The sequence below is a fragment of the Tiliqua scincoides genome, chromosome 7 (genome assembly GCF_035046505.1).
Source record: "Tiliqua scincoides isolate rTilSci1 chromosome 7, rTilSci1.hap2, whole genome shotgun sequence".
NCBI classification, from domain to species: domain Eukaryota; kingdom Metazoa; phylum Chordata; class Lepidosauria; order Squamata; family Scincidae; genus Tiliqua; species Tiliqua scincoides.
The window spans coordinates 44,384,929-44,410,528 of NC_089827.1; the positions used below are offsets into that span (position 1 = coordinate 44,384,929).

Here is a 25,600-nt window from a genome sequence, read left to right on the forward strand (position 1 = left end):
GCCCTAATGAATAGCCTCAAGCCTTGAGGGGTTCAGTTATATGACCTAGCCTTTAGCTTCCCCCTCCTCCTGCTACCTGTCATTGACTGACTTGGGGAAAAAAACACACCAGAAAAAAGACACTCAGGGTGCAATCCTAACCCACTTTCCAATATCACCATGAGGGCAATGCAGCTCCGAAGTAAGGGAACAACCATACCCTTACTTTGAGGAGGCCTCCATGAGTGCCACCCAACTGCAGGATGCAGCACACTTCCCATTGACACAGCTATGCCAGTGCTGTGGAAAGTGGGTTAGAATTTGGGCCTCATTTATCTCCCTTTATTTACACAAGCTTGCAAATTGTAGGAACTCAGCTCTTTGAGGGGCAATTAGCAGCTATCTGATTTCTAAATAGCCTCAAGTCTGGAGTCCATTAGTTATATGATCTTTCCATCAACCTTGCTTTCACTGGAGGCTAGGTGGGACCCACCTGAAATTGAATCATAACCCCTCAAGTGGGTCCTAACCCACAGTTTAAGAAATGCTGATCAAGTCAAATGTGCAAGTTCTTATGATCCTCTTTAGCCATCATTTCTCTGCATGGACCACTTCTGATTGTGTGTGCTGCTGAAGGGTTTTGGGAGTGTCACTTCAACATTCTTTTGCTCCTGTCATGGACCATTGAACATTCAGTCTACATCAGGCTTCTTTTAGGTTCTTCTAATTGACAACCATATCTGCTACTGAGTACCTAGGGGATATCCTGAATATGAAGGAACCTCTACCTTGTCTGCAGTAGCCCCATTCTGCCTACAAACTGAAAGGCACTCACCCATCAGAGTCTGTTGCTAGTACAATACATATGTCAAATTGTGATGTGCTGCTTTTTGGTGGCACCTTATTGCTAGATGGAGAAATCATGATTAGAGAAGGCAAAGCCAGAATTACCAACTTTTAAAAGTGATTCCTACTACTGTGCCTTTAACTGCAACTTGGTATGCAAAATTAAAACATGCAAAGTTTGCCAGCCACTTTCTTTCTGTGCCAAGAAAATAATCATTTCTGAGGCAAGCTGCTGCAAAAAGCACAGGTACACAGCCAGTTACAAAAGGTGGCAACCCTAATTCACACACAATCATTCCATGCATCCACCTTTCAGATGCTGAGCAAAAATAAGATTGCAGTCTTCTCTACCTGCCTTACTCATATGCCTTTAAACCAGGGTCTCCAAACTTTTTGGCCAGAGGGGCGCATGAAATATCCGGCACAGTGCTGAGGGCCGGAAAAAAATTAAATATAAAATTTAAATAAATAAATTAGAGATGGAACTTAGATGCATGAATAAATGAATGAGTGGGCTCATTCACTCAGCCACTCTGGCCCTCAGAACACCCTCCAGATGCATTCAGAGCACAACTCTGGTCATGTTCAGTCAAGTGGGCCAGAGGCTTTCAGGGGACAAGAGCCTGGCCGCAGGCTGGATAGAGGCTCACTGCGGGCTGCATCTGGCCCCCGGGCCGGAGTTTGGAGACCCCTGCTTTAAACCACAGCCTGGCACACACAGGCTGCAGTCCTAGACATGCTCTCCTGGGAGTCAGTCCCTTTGAATACAATGGTACTTACTTCTGAGTAGCCATGTATGGGATTGCGCTACCAGTCATTTAACAGGTGAAGCTTTTTCCTCACACCTATTCCAGGAAAAGCTTCATCCACGAAATGCCTGTGCCAGTGGGCAGTTAACAGAGCAGGACCAGAGCCCACGTTTAAAAGGAGAAAAATCCTAGCATATGACAAAAGACTTGGCTTGGAAATAAAGTACAAACAGGTACAAATTGGAATTGTGCTTGGAAGCTTCAGCTAGGGGTGTGTTGGGGGGGAGGGGTGATATATTTTTTGCCCAAATTTCTTGATTAGAATAGCCAATTTTGATGTTCTGTGTTTTTATTCCAAGGGAGCATTTTAATAAATTATAATTATAAATTATAATAGCTTTAAAAATGAACTAGGTAAGTGATACAGTGACAGCAGATGTAGCCACAGTATTATTTTTAACTGGAAAATCATTTGTTTTAATTTCTGGAAAATATCTTAAAACCACAAAATGCAGTGTTTTGTGTTTTTTATTTGGATATTTTAACACCAAAAAGGCAGTGTTTTTATGAGTTTTTAACTCACTCTCTCTCAATGCGCACACACACACACCCTAGCTATAGCTCAACAGAGCAATTTCAACGTGCAGGACACCCTGCAACTAATTCACAGGCCTTGCACAGAGAAAGCTCCATAGAGATTCAGCAGCAGCAGAGTGGTTTCTCAATTGTGCCCCTACCTAGGCATAGGGCAGCGTTGAAACGAAACCGGTAGTGCAGGATGTGTGTCTTCTTCTTTAACCTCTATGAGTGAGCCAAGCCCACCTCATGGTAACGTCATTGTGTGTAGCAGGAAGCGGATTCCTAAGAGGAACGGCCGATTGGTGTCATCGATAGCTCTCTAAATGCAAGCTGCCTTTCAGCACAGTAAGGTGAGCCTTGGCTTTGTCAATGGGTTCATTGGTTCCCAAGGAAGCAAAGGTACATTGTGTCTTCAGATTGGTCTACTACTAGACATGGATACTACTTCCCAGCCAGAGGGGGAAAGAAACATTGTTAACTATAAGGTTACTTACAAGATACAAAGGGGGACAGAGTGCCTCTACCTTTAGCCACTGTACAGAAGAAGGAATTTGGGCAGGTGCACCTTTTCAAACCTTTCCAAGTTCAGCTGCACCTGCCCAAATTCCCTCTTCTATGCAATGGATAAAGGTAAAGACACTCTGTCCCCCTCTAGTTAAGGATTCCCTGCTGCTCCCCCCCCCCAATGTCACACCTGGCCCCACCTGGAGTATTGTGTCCAGTTCTGGTCGCTGCATCTCAAAAAGGATATAGTGGAGATGGAAAAGGTGCAAAAGAGAGTGACTAAGATGATTGCTGGGCTGGGACACCTTCCCTATGAGGAAAGGCTACAGCATTTGGGCCTCTTCAGTCTTGAAAAGAGGTGCCTGAGGGGGGACATGATTGAGACATACAAAATCATGCAGGGGATGGACACAGTAGATAGACTATAATCTTTTCCCTCTCACATAACCAGGGGACATCCACAAAAGTTGAGTGTTGGGAGAGTTAGACAGAAGAAAATATTTCTTTACCCAGTGTGTAATTAATTTGTGGAACTCCTTGCCACAAGAAGTAGTGATGGCATCTTGCCTGGATGACTTTAAGAGGGGATTGGACACATTTCTGGAGGAAAAGTTCATTACGGGTTACAAGGCATAATAGGTATGTGCAAGCTCTTGGTTTTAGAGGCAGGCTGCCTCTGATTGCCAGATGCAGGAGAGGGCACCAGGACACAGGTTGTGTCTGTTGTCTTGTGTGCTCCCTGGGGCATCTGGTGGGCCACTGTGGGATACAGGAAGCTGGATTAGATGGGCCTTTGGCCTGATCCAGTGGGGCTCTTCTTATGTTCTTATGCCCTTGCAACCTTAAATTCACTTACTAAGGAGCAGGGACATGCAGAACCCACATGCTCCACTGAATTGGGTTAACTCCCTAAGCAGAGACATGCAGTGGGTGGGGAGGCAGGTGAGGCAGAGCCTCCCTACCGGAGTCCTTCGAAAAGCACTACAGCCATGGGTGGTATATAAGCACTCACTGTGGTTGTGAGTGCTTGCACACCTCCCACAGCATTGGCACTTTTCAAAGGATTTCAGTGGGGTGGCTCTGCCTCACCTGCCTCCCCACCCACTTCATATCCCTGCTTAGGGAGTAAACCCCAGTAGGTCTTACTTCTAGGAAGCATACACAAACCTGCGCTGTAGGATATGTCCCTTGATTATTATTTTTCATTTGTATCAGATTTATTATTAGTTGTTTGATTTTTCTCTGTATACCGCTTTGTGAACTTTTAGTTGAAAAGCGGTATATAAATACTGTTAATATTAATAATAATAATTATTATTTTTAACCATTGCAAACTGCCTTGAGGTTTCTCTGGAATGGGATATAAATGTGCAAAAACACAGATTAATGCTGTGTTGATGTTTGATGGAGTTTTTAAGCATGAAGAAGCAAACACAACTGAATGAACTGGCATTCAAAATCCTCTTCTTCATGCTGGAAGTTCAAAATTAATTACTGTATGATTGGAAAGGGAAGCACAGATATTGTGAGTGAATAATCATTATTATTTAAAAGATTTATACTCTGCCATTCTTCTGCCAAAGCAGCTGCCCAGGCAACTTACAATTTTAGACTTTAAACAAAAACAAACACCTTGATATAACAATAATAAAACAAATACAGTAGAACCTTCAAAGTTGACCACTTCTCTATAATGACCACCTCCTTAAGTTGACCTAATTTTCTAGAGCCTTGGGTTTTTCTAGACCTAATTTTCTAGAGCCTTTTTTCCATATGTTGACCAATTCCTCCAGTCCCTTGGGTGGTCAACTTGGGTAAAGAGGTTCTACTGTATAAACAAAATAAGGGCATTACACAGGGGGCAGAAAGACAACACATCTCTCTCTCACACACAGGACTGAACAGAAACATTCTGAGCCATTGCTGAAATGCCATGATGGAGGGGGATAGTTCTTCGTTACCCTGGTAGGGAATTCCATAGTTGTGGAGCCACTACAAAGAAGGTTTCCCCTGTGCCGCCAACACTGTAACTTGGGAGAAAGGCGGCACTTGAAGGAGAGCCCTCTCAGATGACCTAACAGATCAGGTTGAACTATAACAGAGAAGGTGGACCCTCAGAAAACCTGGACCCAAACTGTGAAGGTTATATCATCCATCATTATAGTACACACTTTCTGTTGTGAGTTGCCTCCTTGGCAATTACTGTATGCATTCTGTGTTGAACAATCAGGCTGTCATTGCTGCAAAATTCATAGAAAAACCCACTTCCTATTGCTGGTTTGGGTGATTTGGCCACAAACCAGCACATAGTTAACCATGTTTATGAACTAATTCCAGTGGGACTTAATTATTCATAAATACATACTGGATATGGGCTAATCTGAGCCTAATTATGAATCGTAGTGCAGTCAGACCTGTTACCCTGCACATGCCTGATCTTGTCGGATCTTGGAAGCTAAGCAGGGTCAGGCCTGGTTAGTACTTGGATGGGAGACGGCCTGGGAATACCGGGTGCTGTAGGCTTATACCATAGTCTTTCGAGACTGAAGGTTGCCAACCAATGCAGTCATCTAGCAAGGGTTACTTTGATGGCAAGGTACTGTTCACCCCACGTTACCTGCTCACTCAGGACTGTCGAGGCAGGCAGAAATGTCTGAGATCATGCAGTTCTTTTTCTGTGTGTACATCCATGTTAGAAAGGCATTGCCTATTGGATGTGTTGCCTGGTATGAAGCTGTTGAAAGCACAGGGACCCTGCCAGAAATAGTGTGGGCAATGCTGTCAAGTTGTACAGTCGTCCCCTTCGTAACATGTGAACAAGCATTCAGTCAGTTGTTTTTCCAACAGTCTCTTAAGGTTTCAGTTTTCACAGATGACACAGGCCTACAAAATTGAGGGTCAGAAAAGTTTTTCCCAAACTTCATGGTGGTGGTTTGATATGAATTTGGGGTGCCAATTCCAAAAATGGCATGTTTTGCCCTATCACATCTAGTTTTGGAGATATGGTATAGCCTCATTAGAAGCTGCTTGAACCATTCACTAAAGAGGCTATGCCGTGTCTTCAAAACTAGACATGATAGGGCAAAACAGCCATTTTTGGAATCGGCACCCCAAATATACCCAGGAATTGGTGTAACATTTAAGGAAGCAAAATGTGTGTTGGCCTGTGTAATCTTTCAAAATTCTAGACTTCAGTGTCAAAAGATATCCCGTGACATGGGGGGAATATTTTTATGATGCTGTAGCATGATGGGGTCCATCCGGTGAAGACAAATCTTGCCCCAGTCTGCTTTTCCAAACCCATCATCCCCTTCCAGGAGAGGGACTGAGGTGAGGGGTTGGCACCTGGATGGGCATCATTTGTGCCTTAGACAACTGCATATCAGGCGGAAATTCAGCAGGAGCAACTCTTTAGGGTATCACCACACCATGGAAGGCTGCACCTGGTGAATTTCTGCATGTCACACAGCAAACGAAGGCTCAGGTGATAACCCTGACTAAGGGTCTGGTGCCAAACATAATAATAACTTAAATGTCTTGGATGACTTGTGAGGTATGTGGAAAGAAATAGATAAAATGTGTGCACATGCCTATATACTCAGTAGACACACACATGCATTTGTCTAGTTCTCCATCTATATTCTGTCACCTTTTATACTTCTGTACATGTACATACTGTTGGGGAGGGCTTATAACTTAGTGGGACAAAATGTAAACTCCTTGGTTCAGTCCCTGGCATTGCCATCTGAAAGGCTTTCTGGCAGCAGGACTGGGGAAGGATCTTGAAGAGTACTCAGCTTAGTGTAACAGGGTAGTACTGGGCTTAGTGGATGCAGTGTAAGGCAGTTCATTATTTTTATCTATTTATAAAATAATTCAAGGAGAGGTATTTATGGAAAAGACAGAAAACAGTAATGTTACCCAGCAGCAACATTGTAAGTGGGCTGCCTTCCATCCTCAGTATTAATTTGTGCACAGCAATTAACTCATGACTCCATGTTGAGTAGAAGCATCTGTTCTTTTGTTTCCAGGAATAAGTCACTCGTTGCTACCAAAAGCCGCTGCCTGACTCTCCCAGCTTGCCACCCTATGCTGCAGGCAAATATGTCTGATGATGATGATAATAATAATAAAAGGCTGTGAACTGAAGTTGGGAAGGAAGTAGCCAAAGCTGGAGGCTGGGTGTGAAACATGATTTTCTGGGGCTGGAGGCAGCTGATGCGCTTCTGTGGCGGAAAGATAGTCAGAAAGCCGAAGAATCAAAGCAGCTGTTTGCTTTGGAGGTGCTGCCACCAGAGGACTCCCGGAGGATCCCTCGACCCAAAGTTGAGAGCATTTCTGGAGGAGGTAACCGAAATCACCAGCAGGGGGCACCTGACTCCAGAAATAAAGCTGCGCCTTCTGACGCCGCGCAGTCGATTCTGGAACGCAAAAGCTTCCTTGTGGCCATATGGGGACCCCTACTGGGCATTCTACTGGCCAGGAGGCCAAGGGCTGTCCAGGTATGGAACATAGTGAGCACCAGAAGACTTACATGCTGTGTAACCAAAACCACTGAAGGCTCATTTCTCTTTCTCTGTAACAGCCGGTTCAAAGTTCTTTTTAAAAACATCAATTGGGCAATGGCTTTCTGTATGAGTGTGAAGCAGGGCTTATTTTCATTCCAAATGTGTTGGTTTTAGTTTCCTTGGATATGCCATGCAAAACTGGGTATGTGCCACAGGTCCTTTTCAGACTTCTAATAGCAAGCTTCCTGGTATTTCAGTGCAGCTCCAAAGGGAAGGCTCCAGCCTGGGTACCTCTTCTTAAAAGAAGTGAACTTCAGGTCCCATCTCGGCAAAGGCTGCTTATTTCATTTTTTAAAAAACAGTTGTTTAGGCAGTGTAATGTGTACGTGGATCTAGCAAGGTAGTGTACATGATTTCCTATTCTCACCCCATATGTATTTCAAGTCGCCATACATACTGTGAAATTTGGCCATTTCTGAATCCTCCATTCATCCATCCAGAGCAGAACCACCTGTCCAAAAAAAGGCCGTCATAAGTTCTGCTCTTTTAAAAGCAGCTTAACACATACAAATGTAACGCATGCCGCTTCTGACTGTGCTTGGGGAAACTGCACCTGTTGAATTTGTGTTTGTCATGCAACTTGTAGTCTGTATCTAAACCATTTTTTTCTGGTGTCAAAGAAAAAAAATCTTCACATGGTTGGCAGAGAATACAGAGTAACTTGATTGATTCTTACAGCCAGTAAGAAAGCACCATATAGCGTTCTCTCTGTCTTCAGGCTGAAATCAAACAGCTTATACACTTTTCAAGAAAGAAAAAAACTTCACACACAAAATAGAATATCCATCAGTCCTGCCATGTGTTCTTCAAGATTAGGGGGACCACCTCTCATTCTTGTCCTATACAGGCATGTGTCACTTAACAACCATTTGCTTAATGATGGATTGCATATATGACGGTGGTCAAAGCACGATAAAGATGCTCTTAATGAGGCAACCGTGTCTCCCATAGCCTGCAGCAGGGTACATTAAGAGAGGCTCTTAATGCAAAGAAGAGGCAAACTAACTCCAGTAGCCTGTGCAGCCAGCTAGTGTCTGGCAGGGAGTGTCTGTTTACCCAACCAAGGGCAATAGATTGGACTGAATGTTCACTTAATGACCTAATTGCATAACAAAGGGGATAAGGGAATGTATCCCCTTTGTTAAGTCTTATATTGTTATATCATGTCAAAGTATTTGTGGAATCTGTTAGTTTGTTTCTTAGCATTATGGCCCATTAACAACTTACAGGTCACATACTTTACTTGTTTAGATGTGAAGAGAAGAGCCAACTAGTGTCAGTCTTTGTTACTCGTAGTTTGAGATAATCAGTCTCCATTTTAGAGTCTAAAATGGAGACACAAAATGGTTCTGAAATTTCTTCCGCACTAGGCACATGTGGAATATTAATGGAGAGACTACACTAGAGCACATGCAGAGTGCCCTTCCTGCCTAACTAACTAAAAATAAATTAATAGTGATCATCTCTCATGAGGTGAGGGAACATTGCTTTCATGTTGGGAAGTCTGATCGCAAGACAAGCCAGAGCCTCTCATTTTAGACATTGAAGCACTGTATAGTTACTTATGGAATCTACCAAAGTTGGTTTGAGAGTGTTGAAACAGCAGCTACAACGAATGTAATAACGAATGTTTTACCATTTTTGTTTCTCTAAATATGCCCAGATATCTTCTTGATAACCCCAACGTTGTCAGAATGAAGAAAGTACTAGATCTTGGAAGTGGCTGTGGAGCAACAGCCATAGCCGCTGTTATGAGTGGAGCATCCCAGGTTGTTGCCAGCGATACTGACCCTAGTAAGACATTCCCTTCTGTGGATGCTTCAGTCTCATTCTAACAAGAGGGTGGGAGGACCATCAGAAGCCACAGCATGTTGCAAGATTGCAAGGGAGGTACACTGAAACTTTAAAAGAAACATGCATGTCCTGTTGCATCTCCTCCCATAGTAACACAACACATTCCACATTACCTACAATCCATGCTGAAGATGCCAGCTGGCAACTGCCTATATCTTCTTAAGCAGGGCCTATCCCTGGAGAGTTTCAAGGACTGGTTATGTATAGTGGTAACTGCATGGGAAGCTGTTCTAAACAGGTTTTTCTAGTCCTGAGGGGAGGACTAGAACTAATGGATTGTAACCACTGAGAAGTAGATTTAGGCTAGATGCAAGAAAGAATTTGCTACCTTTGTAAGAGCTATCTTGGATGGAAATTGTCTTATACAGTACAGTTCAGTCACATTGGAGGCTTTCAAGCAGAGGCTGGGTGGCCGTCTGTCAGGAACTGTAGTAGTTGCCTAGCCTGAGCAGGGGGTTGGACTAGATGATGATAAACTTCCTGCCACTGTAATGTTATATGATCAGCAGCCTTCAAGCATAGCCTATTGGTGTAATGTTTTCCTTCTAAATTACATAGCCTTTTTTATGACGTGACCCTAAAGCTAGTAATATTTCACTTCTGTGGAGTTGTGGCGTAGATGTTTATAATTTTAGTAAATCCCAACTGGGTCAGGCTGACAATGGAACTGTGGTAGAAAACATGACCTAAGTCTGCCTCCATCTTGAAGGTACCAGGCAGGTCACGTATGCATGTAACTGCCTCAAAACAGGATGGGCAGTTGCTTGGTGCTGAGCTGGGGTTATGAGATTTATCTTTTTCCACTGGACCGCAGACTAGCCATTAGCATGGTATGGGTATTGTGCACCATATCTTTGACCACACAACCTCTAGACACTTGTGTAGGCTGCCCCAACATCCTGAACAAGTTTCAAAAAACATCTTTTCCTCTGTGGTTTGAACTTATGCATGTAACTCACTTATGAATGGTTCCCTCTATATAAGCCTGTTACTGAGCAGAATTATATCACAGCCTTTATGGTGGGCTGGATGCTGATGTGGGGTGGCCAAACCCAAAGGGAATAAAGCTGAGGGCAGGGGCTAGGCACACACCAGCAGCTGCTGACTTTGCCACCCAGAAGGAATTTGCTGCTGATGCCACCGCCATTGTTGCCCACACTCTTCCTGCCACCAGCCTTTTCTACTTCTTACACTTTGCCTGCCCAGCTTGGCCCAACCAGGAAGGAGAAGGAGCAATGATTGAGGTGGTGACCGGGATGGCGGAGGGCATCCCTGCCAGAGGCAGAGACAGTAGGTGGGATTCCGGGTGCTAACTGGTACATGTCGGGGGCACCATGTTGGGAAGACCTGCTGTGGACAGTCATGTGAACCACTGTTTATTTGTCCACGTGGGATTTCAAGTAATGAATTGACATCAATTTTCCATTGATCTCCCTTGTGTCTTTCCATTTCAGTTGCAGGAGCTGCCATGGTGCTAAACTGCGAACTGAACAACCTTAATCCCTTCACTATTCTCACAGAGAACCTAATTGGTACAAAGGTGGACTGCTGGGATCTTATTGTCTTAGGGGACATGTTTTATGAGGAACAGCTTGCAGATGGTCTTCATCAGTGGTTGATGAAATGCATCCATGCCCATGGGACTAAAGTGTTGATTGGGGACCCTGGCAGACCTCATTTCATCAGCCACCAAATTCAGAGACAGCTGCATAAAGTCAAAGAGTATGCACTCACTGAATCAACGCAGCAAGATAACAATGGTTCAATTAGTACTATGGTCTGGGACTACCGGCCTTGATTAGTTTGTTGCGTTACTCAAATCACTGAAATCCATTTCTAGCCATTCAAATTCTGGCTAATACCAATATATATGACTTTGTGAACTTCCAAGGTCTCAGCATGGATTTTCACTAGCTGAAGATCGGGTTTACACAAATTAGGGCAAAGATAACAATAAACAAAAAAAACACACCAGTTTGCCTTATAGCCCACATTTGTCAACAAAAATAAAACCTGTGTATTCTCTTATGTGGTTGAAGTTTTATTCTTTAGGATGATGCATGAACAAAAACTGATTTACATATACAAAGTAAAATCATTTGGCCTCTTGGAGGAGTTGTTTATCAGTAATTATTGTTCATGGCAGCTAAATTGACCCTCCAGTTTCAGGGGCAGTATACCTCTGAATACTAGTTGCTGGAGGCAAAAGCAGTGGAAAACTATTACCCTTTGTGATTTGCTGTTATGTTTCGTCAAAGCAACTGGTTGGCCACTGTGTGAAACAAGAAGCTGTATTACATGGCCCTTTCCAGGCCATGGTGCTTCTTAATTTTCTATCGCTTGAGACAGAGGTAGTTGGCATTAATGTTAAAGAAGCAAATGGATCTGCCAGAAGTTATAAATAAGACAGTCACATACCTGGAGATAAGAAATAGGGAGTTGCAAGAAGGGAGGGAATTGAAGAGCTAGTCAAGGATGAAATGTTTTCTTTAGGTAAATGGATACAGCTGGTACTTTATGTCCGTTTGCCCTGCTGATGACCTTGTTGTAGCTTAAGAACATAAGAACAGCCCTACTGGATCAGGCCATAGGCCCATCTAGTCCAGCTTCCTGTATCTCACAGTGGCCCACCAAATGCCCCAGGGAGCACACCAGATAACAAGAGACCTCATCCTGGTGCCCTCCCCTGCATCTGGCTTGTTGTGTGGCTTGTTATTTTTGCTTAACGGATTAGTTAAGGTTTGGCTTTTCTAGCCTTGCTTCTCTCCTGTGGTCACAGAATAATTAGTTTCAAAAAACTAATTTCATCATTAACCTAAGTTTTGCTTGGAAACAGCTTTTCTGCATCAGTGTTTCTAATAAAGGCATTTTGAAAAGAAATGTGGGAAGCTTTCTTGGCTCTTGGAACTAGGTTGAAAACCAATATGTTTTTATAGCTTCAGTCCTATGTATGCACATGTACCCCACTGAACCTAGAAGGAGGAACTTCCATGTACACAGGGCCAGGTTCAGGCTCTGCCCTTTATAATCTGATGATGCTTTCCCATTTTTTACTTTCAATCTTGCAGTTTCCCCCAAATCAATTTGGGGGGGTCTCTTTCCTGCCATTGCATTCAAATGGGGTTTTCCCATGATTTATGAATCTGAGAGGAAATGCTATTCATACATTATTTAATGTTTACAATAGAATCAACCAACCACTCGCTCAGCAAGACGTTCATCTACCGTAATTTTTAAAATTTCCCACTTGCCTTTGAAATTTGCAGGTCTGCCCTATACTGTATTGTTCTTTACCCCTGGTTTTCCTTTCTGTCTGTAATCTACAATTCACCTCCACAGTTCCCTAGGGATTTTTTGTTATGTTTACACTGTCAGGAATGGTGCTCACTAGAGCCTAAAGCAGGGGTGTCCAAAGTTTTTGGCAGGAGGGCCACATCATCTCTGTGACACTGTGTCGGGGGCTGGGGGAAAAAAAAGAATTAATTTACATTTAAAATTTGAATAAATTTACATAAGTTTACATAAATTAATATATTAAAGATGAACTTATATGAATGAATGAAGGTCTTGCAATAGCTCAAGGCCTATAAAAGGCCTTGCACAAAGCAAGACTGGCCTTTCCTGTGCTGCTGCTACTGCATCACAGACATGAAACAACAAACATTGGAGGGAGCCCTCATCCCACAGCTCACGCAAGAGGTCAAACAGTCCCTCTCACGCTGAGAGCAGTTGCTTCGGGCCAGTGTGGGCTCCAACAAATCTCCAGAGGGCCAGAGGCTCATTGGAGACTAGGGGCTCCCTTAGGGCCGCATTGAGAGGCCTTGAGGGCTGCAAGTGGCCCCAGGGCCGGGGTTTGGGCACCCCTGGCCTAAAGCAACAGTAGTTTATAAAGGTACCTTGGTATGTGTTTTACTGTGCTTGGGAATAATATTCTGAGATTAGGGGCACAATCCTAACAGCATCTTAGGCCAGTGCAAATCCCTTGCGCTGGCCCAGGAGGGTTGCAAATGTGTCGTAAAGCACATTTGCGCATCCTTGGGAATCAGCTGGGCCGGTGAAGGGACGTGTGCCAGCCCACGGAGGCTGTATCCAGCCTCCATGCAGACTTGGTAAGGGAGGGTTGCCTCGGCCAATGCAGGGGTCTGGGGAGGGTGGGGAGGAGGTGGGAGGGTTCCAGGGTGGGCAGAGGGCGGTCCCAGGGGCAGGTGGAGAGTGGGAGGCGGGGCTGGACTGATCCCAACCCCATTCCTGGAGCAGCTTGAAGTCGCTCCATTCTCCTCAGACTTGTGCTACCTCCTGTGGCAGCGCATGTCTGAGGAGACCCATTGGGGCCATGGTGGCTTACCAGGGGGTAAGGGGAAGAGTTTCTCCTTACCTCTAGCTGAGCCACTCATGGCCCCAATCTTGCACTAAATGCAGTGCAGGCCTCCTGGCCTGCCTGTTCCAGCGCAAGATAGGATTGTGCTGTAAATTAAAGTGTTGTCGCCCAAATGGGATGCTGGGGACACTACCACAAGTGTGCAGCGGCAGCTAATAGCAAGCCATATGCTGGGTTGAGGAATGCATGTGTGACACTCCTTAACACAGTGTCAAATCTGGGAGGAAACTGGCCTCTGCTTACCATGAAAGAGTGTATAGGAGCTCAAGGACACAGCTGCTGCAGAAGCAAGTTTTGGTACGCACAGGATACTTTCTATTCTAGTGTTAGCCCAGATATAATGATGCTAATTTTCTGCATGATTTTCTATATTTAAAAGATTTTAGAGAGACTTAGGAGTGTGTTTGGCTTTCTGGGTTACTGTATCTAGCTGCCAATGCCACATGAGTGGGTAGACCTGAGCTTCAAAGACTTTTCCAGCCGTCTCCCCCCTCCCCCACCCTGTTTCGCCCCTCCTTGCCCCCATTCTGCTCACCCGTCATCACCCTCCCCCACTGTTTTGCCCCTCCCCCCTTTTCACCCCTCCCCGTTTTCAAAGGGGCCCAACTTTGTACCCTCTCAGAGAAAATTCCTCTCAGAGACCCTGCAGTGAAGACATGAGCTCAACATCACATGTAAGACTGCAGTTCTAAACACAGTCAGTAGAAAGTAAATTCCACTGAACTTAATAGAACTCCCTTGCAAGTAACACATAAGTAGGATTAGTCTGCAAATTAAAACAAGCCTACAGCAATAATCACTCATTACTTAAACCTAATGTAGTTAGGTAACTACATTACCTGGAACAAATGCATTGTAGAAATATGAATGAGCAATGTACAGGCTTTAGGAATATTCAAATTGTGATAAGAGGTACACTGAAAATTAATATATCCCCCCCAAAACCCACCCCATATTGGGTATGGCTAGATGAATGAGCTATGTTGTTTCACTAAGGCTGAAAGATTTATTTCACTGATGGCTCCATTAAAAAATTAGTCAGAGATCAGACCTGTGTACTGTCATAATATTTTAATTAAATTTGTTTTCTGAAAGCCTGACTAAAGCAGACAGCAGTGTTTAACTGTTGCTTTTCATCTCATTCATTTTGTGATAGATTTTCCTTCCTCCATCATCTCCTCTTCATTTCTTTGCCCTTCTCTCATGACTGGCAACTACACTGCATATGAATCTTTAACAAGCTGTAGATGTCTGGACACTTCCACACCCCTTTCAATTATCTGTACAAACATCCAGCACCAGTAAAACAAGGCCCAGTTGCAATTACTAGACAATCACTTTCTTTAGCCCTGGAGCAACTGGGCGTCAGTTATGATGAATGACAGATTTTTTCCTCAAGCTTTAATTACTGTAAAAATTAATTTCATTAATTAAGGAGTTCCCTGAACTGTCAGAGACAGTCATCATTTCAGAAGGATTCTGCAGAGATTGTAATTAGAGCAGGAATGCATGAGAGGGCGATTGATCAGGGCTCAGACAGATAATGGGAGGAAGCTGAAACATAAGGAAAGGTAGGAAGTCGACTTTATTACCTCCCCAAGCAACCTTGGCAGAAGATAGGGCCCCTCAGTTGCAAAGACATCAAAGAACAACAGAGAGTTCTCATCAAACTGCTATCTGCAAACCAAGGACGTGCCTAAGGAAAGGCTCCGAACTCCCCACACCAGCTGGCCCTTTGATAAGAAGGTGTTGTTGCATGCTAATTAAAGGAGAGAAAAATCACCCCACCCCAAAAGTGGATGTCACAGGAAGTGGTAAATTCAAGGACAATTTCAGGACTCCAGACCAAGTGACTGGAGGTGAGAGTAGAGGAGGGGCCCTGAGGACAGAGCCGAATCCATGGGAAGAATGAATGTTCCATGGCCCCTGCCAGGGGATGAAGGATGGAAACGGGGGGGGGGGAGGGGGGAGTATGAATGACAAACTACTACTTCTGCATTCTCTGCTTCTTCCTCATCTGTGTGGGTCTTGCTTTATCTAGACACAGCAGACTTCAAGGGGATTTGGCCAGCCCCAGGATGAGAGATTGTGAGAATGTGTGTGTGCATATGTTAGGACCAGAACATAGTATGGAGCTACCATGCGAACATGTCGTAATCAACAAAGCTCTCTTTAATTGGATTTAACTGACTTGACTGATCTGTCTTTGAGGGAGAAAAGGACTTTACTAAAGGGGTGAGGGCGAGGGAAGCTCAATCACCTTCTTGATCCTCCCCTCACTGGTAGGCAGACGAATTTGGCACAGGTCTCCCTTTTTGTTCCTGACAGTATGTGCACACATGTGATATGTGCACATGCCACCATCCATTTCCCTCATTCCTCTCTCCAGGCCCTTCTGTCTTGTACACATATATTCCTTCTTTTGCTTTTACAGGGCTCTCTGAATCATTGTAATATGCGTGTATCAGGGATGGGCAAGTCCACTGCGGCTTGACATGAGTCAAGTAATCAGGCTTCCCTCCCCCCGCAACCTGAAAATGGGTCCTAACAGGCAGACTTTCTGAGTCATCCAGCACATTTTGGCGATTCAAAAAGACTAGAGTTTTGCCCTTTAAAAAGCCAGCCACAGCTCAGTGGAAAAAAAAAGGAGCTGCTGCCAGGGTGTGTGTGTGTTTCAGAGTTTTCTTTAAACACTCCCCTGATGTCCTCATCCCATCTGTAAACAAGATGGGAGGGGATGGGATGTACTGCATGGCAGCAGGGACAGAAGTGGCAAGAGGGATTAGGATCATGCGCAGCATCTGGGAAGCTTACCAGTACGACCCAATCCTTTGCAGCTCTACTCAGAAGTAGTCCCATTTGCACCTGTCATTCAATGAGGCTTCCTTCTCCCAAGTAGCAACAGAGACCAAAGGAGCCACGAGGTTGGAAAGCATGATCGCTACGCACCACCTTCCCCCGACTTCCCCACCTCCTTTCTCTCCCTTCTTGGGCTTCTTCAGTCAATTCCAAGTCAAAACCCCCTTGGGCTCCTTGTCCTGCCTATCCACAGAAAAAAAATCAGACCGCCCATCCCTCATTCAATGATCATAGATTCCTTCAGTGATGGACAAGAGAGCCCGCTCCCACCTCCCTGCCTCCTGCTTGATGCAAAAGCAAAATATTAACCGCTCCCTGCTCCTGCTGGAACTTCCCTGCTGTTTGCCAGGTCTGAATGATGGCCCCACAAGGTCTTTCACACTGCAAAAAAAGTAAGCAAGCACACCCAGATACAGACGAATCTTCATGCATGGGGACCAAGTGCAGTGTCAGTGGCTCCAGACTCAAGTAAAAAAACACGTGTTTTGTGACTCGGACTTGAGTCACCTGACTCAAGTTCCCATCCCTGGCATATACTGTATTTTACCTTTGTGGTGAAAATTAGTGACCTTCCAGAGAGGAGAGGGGAAGAGATGCCTTTTCCCATTATGAAATACCACATTGCACTTGTACAGCACCCTGAACAAATCTCCTTCAAGATGTTTCTGTGGAAAGGGTTTAATGTTCCCTTTGGCAAGACACATTCTGCACAAAGACACATGCTTGGGCAAAAACTTCACAGTATCAATCCAGCAAGTCTTAATGGTAATCCAGCTGGTCACCAGTTACTATGTTTTTCCCTGGGTTAGAACTTGCTATTCTGACCACGAGAGGTCAGCATTGGGCTATATGGCTCTGCCACCTAGTTCTATATACAGTACATACACTGTCTACCTCTGGCCAATAACAATAAAAAATGCAATAATCCTGAAGAAGTTCAGAGCTTTTATTCCACGGTGAGATGCAGCATAAAGTAAAACATGTTTCCTGTTATAAGGTTTTTCTGGAACTATAACTGGTCTCCACCAAGAGGATGGTAGAATAAGGTGGCATTGAACAACCCTCCTCCTCCTGTACTTGCTCCTGCCACTAGCTGCATTCATTACTACCTAGGATTTGAACATTAGGATCCCTGAATGTTTATCAGAGCCCTCAAGGGTTGTCTTTTACAAACACAACCAGATTTCCACCTGAAATCCCCCAAATGCAGAAAAGCACTGGTTTGTTAGTGAGAACAACAAAACAGATAGAACAGTAACACAACTATTCCTGGAAAGGACTCCGTCGGCAACAGTGCTCCTCAGTGGGAAATGCTACATTACTTAGTATTATCTTCATCTCCTGGGGATGAGCCTTCTTGGAGATGGTTTCTTTCCCCGCACAAGACATACTGTTTGCAACTTGAAACCATGTTCAGTAAACAGTCCAAGAAACCTGCTTAAATTTATCAGGTCGAACCATCTGTTCCAGGGCTTCTCGAGAACGATCTGCAAAACAAGGAATTGGAACAATGAATTACCTTATCCTGCAATCTGTTATTTTGTTTAGAACAAGAAAATGCTGGGTGTGTGTGTGTGGGTATGTGTGTGTCACGGTGGTAGTTTCTTATTTGGGTTTTAATTTCTAATGTGACTAGGGCAATATTGAGAAATGAGTGCAGTTATCGGCTGAAAATAATAACTGAACACCTCTGTGTGAGTAAGGGGTTAATATGTCTTTAAACGCTGAGTAAAAGATTCAGCCCGGCTCTGTAGAGACCTTGAGAGTGGGTAGATAAGAACTGTAGAAAGAAGCAAGGATACACGGGTGTGATGTTTTAAACCTGGCAGACCAACACTTTGTACATGACATGAAATTGGATTGGTTAATATTACAGGGTGTAACTGACTCAGTAGAATTGGGTGTAACTGATTGGCTCTGATCCTTTATGGGTCAAGGAGGTTGTGATATAAAGGGGGGCGAGTTTGGACATTCAGGCACATCCAGGTCCTCGGACCTACACCCCGTGTGGTTCTTCAATCAACTTGGCAACTGCTGTGAAGTACTCTGCTCAAATGGACATCTGCCAGCACCACTAGTTGGATTATTAGTTTTAATCTTCAAAGTGGAACCAGTAGAGCTAGATGATTTCTTGGAAACACCCTAGAAGAGCTCTCTTGCTTCCCAGCCATTGGAGTGCTGTTTCCCTGTTGGAGGTTTTTCTCCCTTGCTTTTATGAATAAACTTTTTTCTACTTTGAATTAGCCTGCATGTGTATTCAGTGGTGACATTTGCCCAAATAAATAAGTTGGCAGTGTCTTCACACCTGCATGCTCAGCATTGATGGGGAGCGTCTGGGGAGGAGGCTTGCCTGTTTTGCGTTCACCTTGATGGCTGCGACACAAGTTCACAGGGGGTAACACAAGCAACTGGTAAAATGTCAGGGGAAAGAGGAATGGTTTTCCCATACCACGTCAGGTCTTTCCACAAGGCCACCACAAAAGCAACAGGTCAATACATTGTTTGTTTGCTGGCTGAATGTTTTGTTGTCATGCAGTCCTTCCCTCCTGGTGTTCCATAAGCAGGTCAAGGCATTTTTCTCTCAACATACTTCCCCCCCCCAACCCCCAATTACTGCTGCTTCTGTTTACTGCTGAACTTTGTGGCTTGGCTGTTATTTTTCATTGGTGAGCTGGTTGGTTTTAAAATGATTTTGTAAGCGGGTTAAATGGGACTGAAAGGCAGTTAAATGGGACTGAAATAATAATATAATATAACCCATGCACTAAATAATAATATAATAATATATACTGATTCAATAATAAGTACTGATTCCATATAATAAAATCATATCATATACTGATTCATTCACAACTTCTATTGGTCACTCATTGGTGGGCATCCATGATACAGTGGAAACAGTGAAATTCCAGCATCTCCAAATACCTGCTGCGACACCTAACCCTGAATCTACTTGCTTTTTTAATATCCTTTCCAGCAGTCTCTCCTACCTTTCTGCCATCCAGTCTTCCTACCAAACAGAGAGATGTGCGTTTAAGAACCAGTGGCAGTACACTCTTTTTTCTTGTTAAAGGGTACAGGTGTGCCCCCTTATTTGCGGGGGTTCCTTTCCTGAATCCCCCATGGATAGCCAAACTGTCCCCGTGGTCAGGACCCTCCAGAGGTGAGGGGGTTTGGCTCCCCTCCCCTCCAGAGGGTCCTCGAAGTTCAGAAGACGCCACGGACATCTGTCCACAGCCTCTGCACAGCTCAGACTGAGCTCAGCAGCTCAAAACATGTGACTTCCAGTTTCACAGAGTCATAGGAAGTGACTTTGTAATGCCTTATAAGGCATTAGGAGGCCAGGGGAAGACCCACCACCCCCTCTGGATGGATATGTGGGCCCCCTGCATTTGATTGATTATATATGTATATATATAAAATCAATCCCATATATACATATCCCATCTGCTCTTAGATGGGAGCCCAAGAGGTCTCCCATCCATGCCACTGATCATGTTCAAGCCACATCAGTAACTTCAGCAGGGCTGGTCAAGATAGAAAAGACAGGAGGCGACTTATGAGCCAGAGGGCAGGAAAGAACAAGTGGAAAAGGAGGAAAGGCCACTATCCTTTTGTACTGAAAAGATATAGGCCTCCAGGAGAATGTGGAGTAATCAAAGCAAGTGCAATGAAAGCTTTACTGATGACAAGAGTGAAACTAGACAGCAGAAAGCAATTCATACCTGAGAAATTCCAGTATACTCAAAATGTAACATTAGGCAAGTGTGCCATAAACCTTCAACTTCAGGCATTCTAACAGAAATAAGTGAATTTTTATTTCCCCTCAGCGTCATAAAGCTGTTAAATTCCAAAGAAATAGAGGCCTCTGTGTCTGCCTCCTAACTGAAGGCACACAGCTGAATCGAAGTGATGCTAAGACACCATGAATTGATACAGATCACGGGGTTTAAAAAACATTTTGATTCACTGTTACAGGGTTTCCCATGTGCACTTTCAGTGGAGGCAGAGGGGGGGGCCTGTTAGTTCCTTATAATGTTGTAAATTGTAATTGTCACCAGGTAAAGTGGCAATTTAGAATACCCGAACTGCAGTAAGTGTCCAAAATAAAACACACACTGGCCTCATCATGCAGAAATACCACAAACATTTCTGGGAGATTCAGATAACAGATCACAGGTCTGTTAGGTCACAACAGGTCTACAGGTTAGGTCTACAGGTTAGGTCTACAGGTCACAAAGTCTTGACATAAGCTTCTCCCATCAGAGCTCTGTGAATCCTGAACTGCATTCTTTGGTCCACTCCCATCTGGTTCCTTTATGCACATCTTAGGTGCAGATGCATCTCACCATAGCCTGGCCTTAAGCATAAGTTCTGACCCCTTGAGGTAACACAATCTTCACCTCTAGGTAGAACATGTTCCATCTTGATCTTGTCATTCTCATAGCAAGAAATATTGTTGCACTGTAGAGCTAGTCTGGCAGTGGAGTTCTCTGGCACCTCACTCGGCTAGATTCAAGATGCCTGATGATGACATCATCACTGGGCACTGCAAAGCCATCAGGGGATCACCCAAGCTGGTAAGGGCAGCTGGTAAGGAAGGGATGGAGCTGGCAGAGGTGGCTGGTTACAAAAGCAGCAGCAGAAGGGAGAGGAACAGAGGCCATGAGGACAGAAAAGAAGCTAAGAGTGGAAAGAGAGGCAGAAGGAACAGAGCAGCAAAGAGGGGCAGGAAGACAGGAGAGACAAGCGATGGGAAAGTGTAGGGGGGCTGCTGGCCCTCACTACTGGCAGACCCAGAACCAAGTTCACCACAGCATCAGGAAAGCTAGGGAACAAGCGACTGGCTCCAGTGGGCCTCCAACTCACCTGTTCCAGCCTGAAGGGGTAACACAATGGGCCTGGCCATTCCCCCCCCCCCCCAGACTTCCTGTTCCATTAGAACCCCCAGTGACAAGAACTTGGTGGACAAGAGACCTGAAGGTCACTTGCAGCATATTCAAAGTATAGTGAGTTGTCTTGGCCTGAATGAACTCCCAACTTGCTGTATCCTTATCCCCTTTAAAGTTGAGCTTCCCCCCTCAGGGGGCAGGGGCTGCTGAACTGCCTTCACTAGAAATGCCTGCATCAAGCAATGCTTCAATTCACCTGTTATCAGTGGGCACCCGTGGAACAGAAGAATGTACATCTTGGGACAGTATGTCAGAACAGCTTCCACAGCCACATCTGTCAGTTTCACACATCGCTCCATGTGGATCTCCTGTTGATGAGAACAAATACTAACATCAACTACTATTACAGATAAACCAGAAATTTATAAAACTTACTAAATCAATTAAAAAGTAAGAGACATTAAAAAATTTACAAATAATCATGCTTTGAATTAGAGCATGCTGAAGATTTACCTTTAAATTTTCGGAACACATTCCACTAGCCAGTGCTACTACACCATCATCAGTAACCTGGGTGGGAAAATAGAGGCGTCTTGTTGGTACACCAAATATGAACATAGCAAATGTACACATAAATATGAAAACAGTTCTGGAAAGACTCTCATAACAATCTTACATCCGACTTCAGTCTGAACCTTGCTTTTCAAATCAATAATGAGCACAGCTCAGCACAATGCCTGACCCATGATGCCAAAGGTAGCCCTTGTCACATATGACAACCTGCAAGGCTTTTGGTAAACTCCCTATTTGCAATTTAAGGCCGGTGGCCAAAGCAGGAGGTTTAGATAGCCTGTGGTGAGACATCACAATGGACTGTATTTACCTTTGGCAGGTCATAGAAATCATGCAAACCCTTACTCCCAATACCATATGAGCCATCATAATTCTATTAGCTGCCTATTGAAAATGTTTACTTGTTCGTTTTTTATATTGAAATCAACCTTTTTTATTCTTCTTCTAAGCTTTTCAAACTCTGGTTTCTTATTCCCCAAATACTGTCTATCAGATAACAGTCTTGGGGCACAATCCTAACCTGGTCTACTCAGAAGTAAGTCCTATTGTGTTCAATGGGACTTACTCCCAGGAAAGTGAGGTTCGGATTGCAGCCTCAGGCTTATAACCAAGAAAAAAACAAATAGTAAGACTGCTGTTTCAGCCATCTCTTTGTTAGAGAGATGATAGGTAATAGCCCAGGATGCCTGTCCTGGTTGATGTGACTGTCTTTTTGTCACTGTCTCCTGATTTCCTTTTATTGCTGTTTTGGTTACTGTTTAGGAACTTGTTTTGATTGTTTATAATGATTTTTATTCTTTATGGCAATTTCATTATTATGGCATTTGATGTCAGGGACCACCTTGGGTCCTATGGGTAAAGGATGGTATATAAGCTTTTAAAACTAACTGACCAACTAATCAGCCTCCCAAATGCTGGGCTGATGCCTCTGCAATCCTTGCTAACCATCTACACAACTATGCAATGCAGGAGGCTGCACAACAGAAACACCCTTGGCTTAGGCTGCTGTAGACAGGTTGTCTCCTAAAATTTGCAACTTATCAGCAATTAGGAAGCACTCCAATTTGGAACGAAATATCTACTTTTTTAAAACTGTTCTGTGCAATTAATAAATACTAATAAAACTGGAGTGCTTGCTTTCCATCCAGCAAGTTATTACCCAATATACACTGCTGACATGAGCTTCTGCAGACTGATGTCCCTTGCAGGCTGATGTCAATTTGACCTAATTGACACAGCCAGCTTTGGGAGGGAATTTACAGTGCAATCCGATGCATATCTACTCAGATATAAATCCCACTGAGTTTGTTGGTGCCCACTCCAAGGTAAATGTGAATAGGATTGCAGCCTTAAACTGAGAAAACAACCTGGGAAGAAAGGTTTGGGACCCCCCCCCCCCCGCCCCGTGAATCAGGTGTCACTATGACTGCTTTTAGAAGAAGAAATTAAGTTAGGTGTTCCAATCAAGGCTCTTGAACAGGTTGTGTCATTTGGCCCAAAGCCAAAATTCAGGATAGAAGTGAACTGTGTCATCAATAGTACAGATTGACTTTATTGTTGCATATGCTTTTAGTTACAAATCCCCAAAACTGAGAACAATGCAGCTAATTTGAAAAGTGAGCTCTGAAAACTGTCTTTTTAAGGGCTGCCAGAAGAACTTTCCTTGCCGTTGAGCTTACCTGAGTAGAGGAAAAATCCACACTGTGTAAGTATCTGCAGTTCTGTCCCAGGGCTTGCAGTGACGAGTCTGTGATGCTGGAGCAGCCACCAATGTTGAGAATCTGCAGAAGTGGGCAGTTGAGTGAAAGGGTGAGGACTCCGTGATCCATAAGGTTGCTGCATCTTTTAAAAGAGGCTTCGCGCAAAAACCGGCAGGACAAGGCCAGCGCTGCAACTCCTGTTGGAGAGACAGAGAAAATCATTCTCCAGGTAGAAGAGTTTTTATTTCCAGAAGTCTGAATGCGGGAGGGCATTAGAATTGATCACTGCCTTAAAAACAGGGGCCCTTTCAGAACAGAATATATACAATTATGGTCAAACCTGTAGCAATACTAATACCTTGGGCATGATGTCTGTCTGTTACTATCACACGCTGGACCAATTTGCTTCTGCTTCTATCATCCTACTATTAACATGTAAATTAAGCTCAGTTAATAAAGATTGCATCCCAATACAGAGTTTTTTTTAAGACTGGTGGTTTGAATAGGCATGAATAAGCTTAACCCTGTGGAACTGCTCCCATCATCTCCTCTTTCTATCTGTATTATGATAGAGATTTTAGAGAGTTACTTCCCCAGTTTAAGAAAAATAACTGAAATTGGAGCCAAGAGAATGACTGTTGTTCCCCTCAGAAACAGGATAGGAGGGTCAAAGTGACCTAAAAAGATCATGATTAGCAGAACATGTAGATCATAACTTTCCCAAAGGCAAAATTCCAGGATCTTGCATAACCCTTGGTGTGGGCCAGGAACATTTTGAGATGCAGGGCAGAATGATCTCCTAATTAGAGCTGGGACCATGCACCAAACCTGTCCTGATATGCCCAATAAGGAGGTGGAAATGACATACAGTGTCACATGGGTAACTTATTTATCTCACGTTATTTAATGTAATTTTCTGGGTGTGGTTCTTTGAGAAACAAGAACAGAAATGAAGAGTGAACATTTGTATCCAAACTGAATCAACTGGCTTGTGTGTAACTTACTATTGTAGAAATAAAGCCTTCAAACCCTTTTAAAAGGTCTGTGACTGTTTGGCATTGCGTCAGTGAAAAGAATCTGAAAATCTTTCCAACAATTAATAGTACCCCTGATCAATCCTAGAACCAACTTTGCTTCTTTGGTATTACTGCCTTTTATTACTATAGGAATCTGACAGCTGCCATGTATACTGACAGCCTAATCCTAACCAACTTCCCAGCACTAATGAAGCCCCAAGGTAAGGAATAAACATTCTAGCAGTTTCCAGTCTTTAGGGACCAGTTCCACTGTCCTCATAGAATTTATTCATCTTCTGGCTCAAGCATAAAGAAGCATAAAATCAATTAAAGCTCTTGAACAACATAACAACAATACACAATTAGATGTGAGATATATTCATGGAAAACATTCCCAGTCATCTTGACCTGTTATATTTGTTTTTCTCATTCTAGTCTTATCTTGACATTCCAAAATATTATAGTTGCCCTGCCAAAACTGTCTTATGCAATACAGCTGTTGGTAGAACATTTTACTATTGGAAACAGTTTAGTGTTGCAACACTGGCCCATATAACTTTAGTAACTTAAGTATAATCCATCAATAAATACCAAAAGCCTCAGAAGGACAATCAGGAAACTTTGTAGTTCTCACCCGTCTAAGAGTAGCATAGAGTGCAGCAATTTACAGCTCTCTTATGGGCATATTTGCAATTATGGATGCATAAAAGTAAAGCTTTTATACTTTTAAATGTCATACATATGTCAAATAATAAAGATATATGCTTATAAATGATGTATTTTATGCTACTAAAACTGTAAAATAAGTTTAGGCAATTTTCACAATGGAGAGAGGTGAAAAGCGGTGTGCCCCAAGGATCTGTCCTGGGACCGGTGCTTTTCAACCTCTTCATAAATGACCTGGAGACAGGGGTGAGCAGTGAGGTTGCAAAGTTTGCGGACGACACCAAACTTTTCTGAGCGGTGAAGACCAGAAGTGATTGTGAGGAGCTCCAGAAGGATCTCTCCAGACTGGCAGAATGGGCAGCAAAATGGCACATGCGCTTCAATGTCAGTAAGTGTAAAGTCATGCACATTGGGGCAAAAAATTAAAACTTTAGATA

At 43.8% G+C, this 25,600-nt stretch overlaps 2 protein-coding genes across 3 annotated transcripts in view; one reads left to right on the top strand and one right to left on the bottom strand.

The window, feature by feature from the left end:
- The first annotated feature begins 2,406 nt into the window (after window positions 1–2,406).
- On the top strand, window positions 2,407–11,959 carry ETFBKMT (electron transfer flavoprotein subunit beta lysine methyltransferase). Its single transcript, XM_066634414.1, has 4 exons — window positions 2,407–2,503; window positions 6,689–7,159; window positions 8,889–9,019; window positions 10,534–11,959. Exons 2-4 carry the CDS (start codon window positions 6,849–6,851, stop codon window positions 10,875–10,877), a joined length of 786 nt encoding a protein of 261 aa, XP_066490511.1. The 5' UTR covers window positions 2,407–2,503; window positions 6,689–6,848; the 3' UTR covers window positions 10,878–11,959.
- A 5,289-nt stretch (window positions 11,960–17,248) lies between these two features.
- The window catches only part of AMN1 (antagonist of mitotic exit network 1 homolog), a 30,354-nt gene continuing 22,002 nt past the window's right edge, over window positions 17,249–25,600 (bottom strand). Inside the window, exons 4-7 of one of the 2 annotated variants that reach the window (XM_066633999.1) lie at window positions 23,461–23,678; window positions 21,722–21,778; window positions 21,465–21,576; window positions 17,249–17,803 (exon numbers count right to left, since the gene is read on the bottom strand). In XM_066633999.1, coding sequence (XP_066490096.1) covers window positions 17,730–17,803; window positions 21,465–21,576; window positions 21,722–21,778; window positions 23,461–23,678 — 461 coding nt within the window. In that variant the 3' untranslated portion in view covers window positions 17,249–17,729. Of the gene's footprint in view, window positions 17,804–20,802; window positions 20,940–21,464; window positions 21,577–21,721; window positions 21,779–23,460; window positions 23,679–25,600 lie in introns of those variants that run through there. The other variant, XM_066633998.1, reaches the window with a different exon arrangement.

What these genes read in the sequence shown, in the direction of transcription:
- ETFBKMT (XM_066634414.1), top strand. Translation starts at nt 6,849, where the DNA reads ATGATTTTCTGGGGCTGGAGGCAGCTGATGCGCTTCTGTGGCGGAAAG. An exon ending in GGAGGCCAAGGGCTGTCCAG is followed by an intron (nt 7,160 to 8,888) that starts GTATGGAACATA and finishes AAATATGCCCAG; the next exon opens with ATATCTTCTTGATAACCCCA. An exon ending in TGCCAGCGATACTGACCCTA is followed by an intron (nt 9,020 to 10,533) that starts GTAAGACATTCC and finishes TTTCCATTTCAG; the next exon opens with TTGCAGGAGCTGCCATGGTG.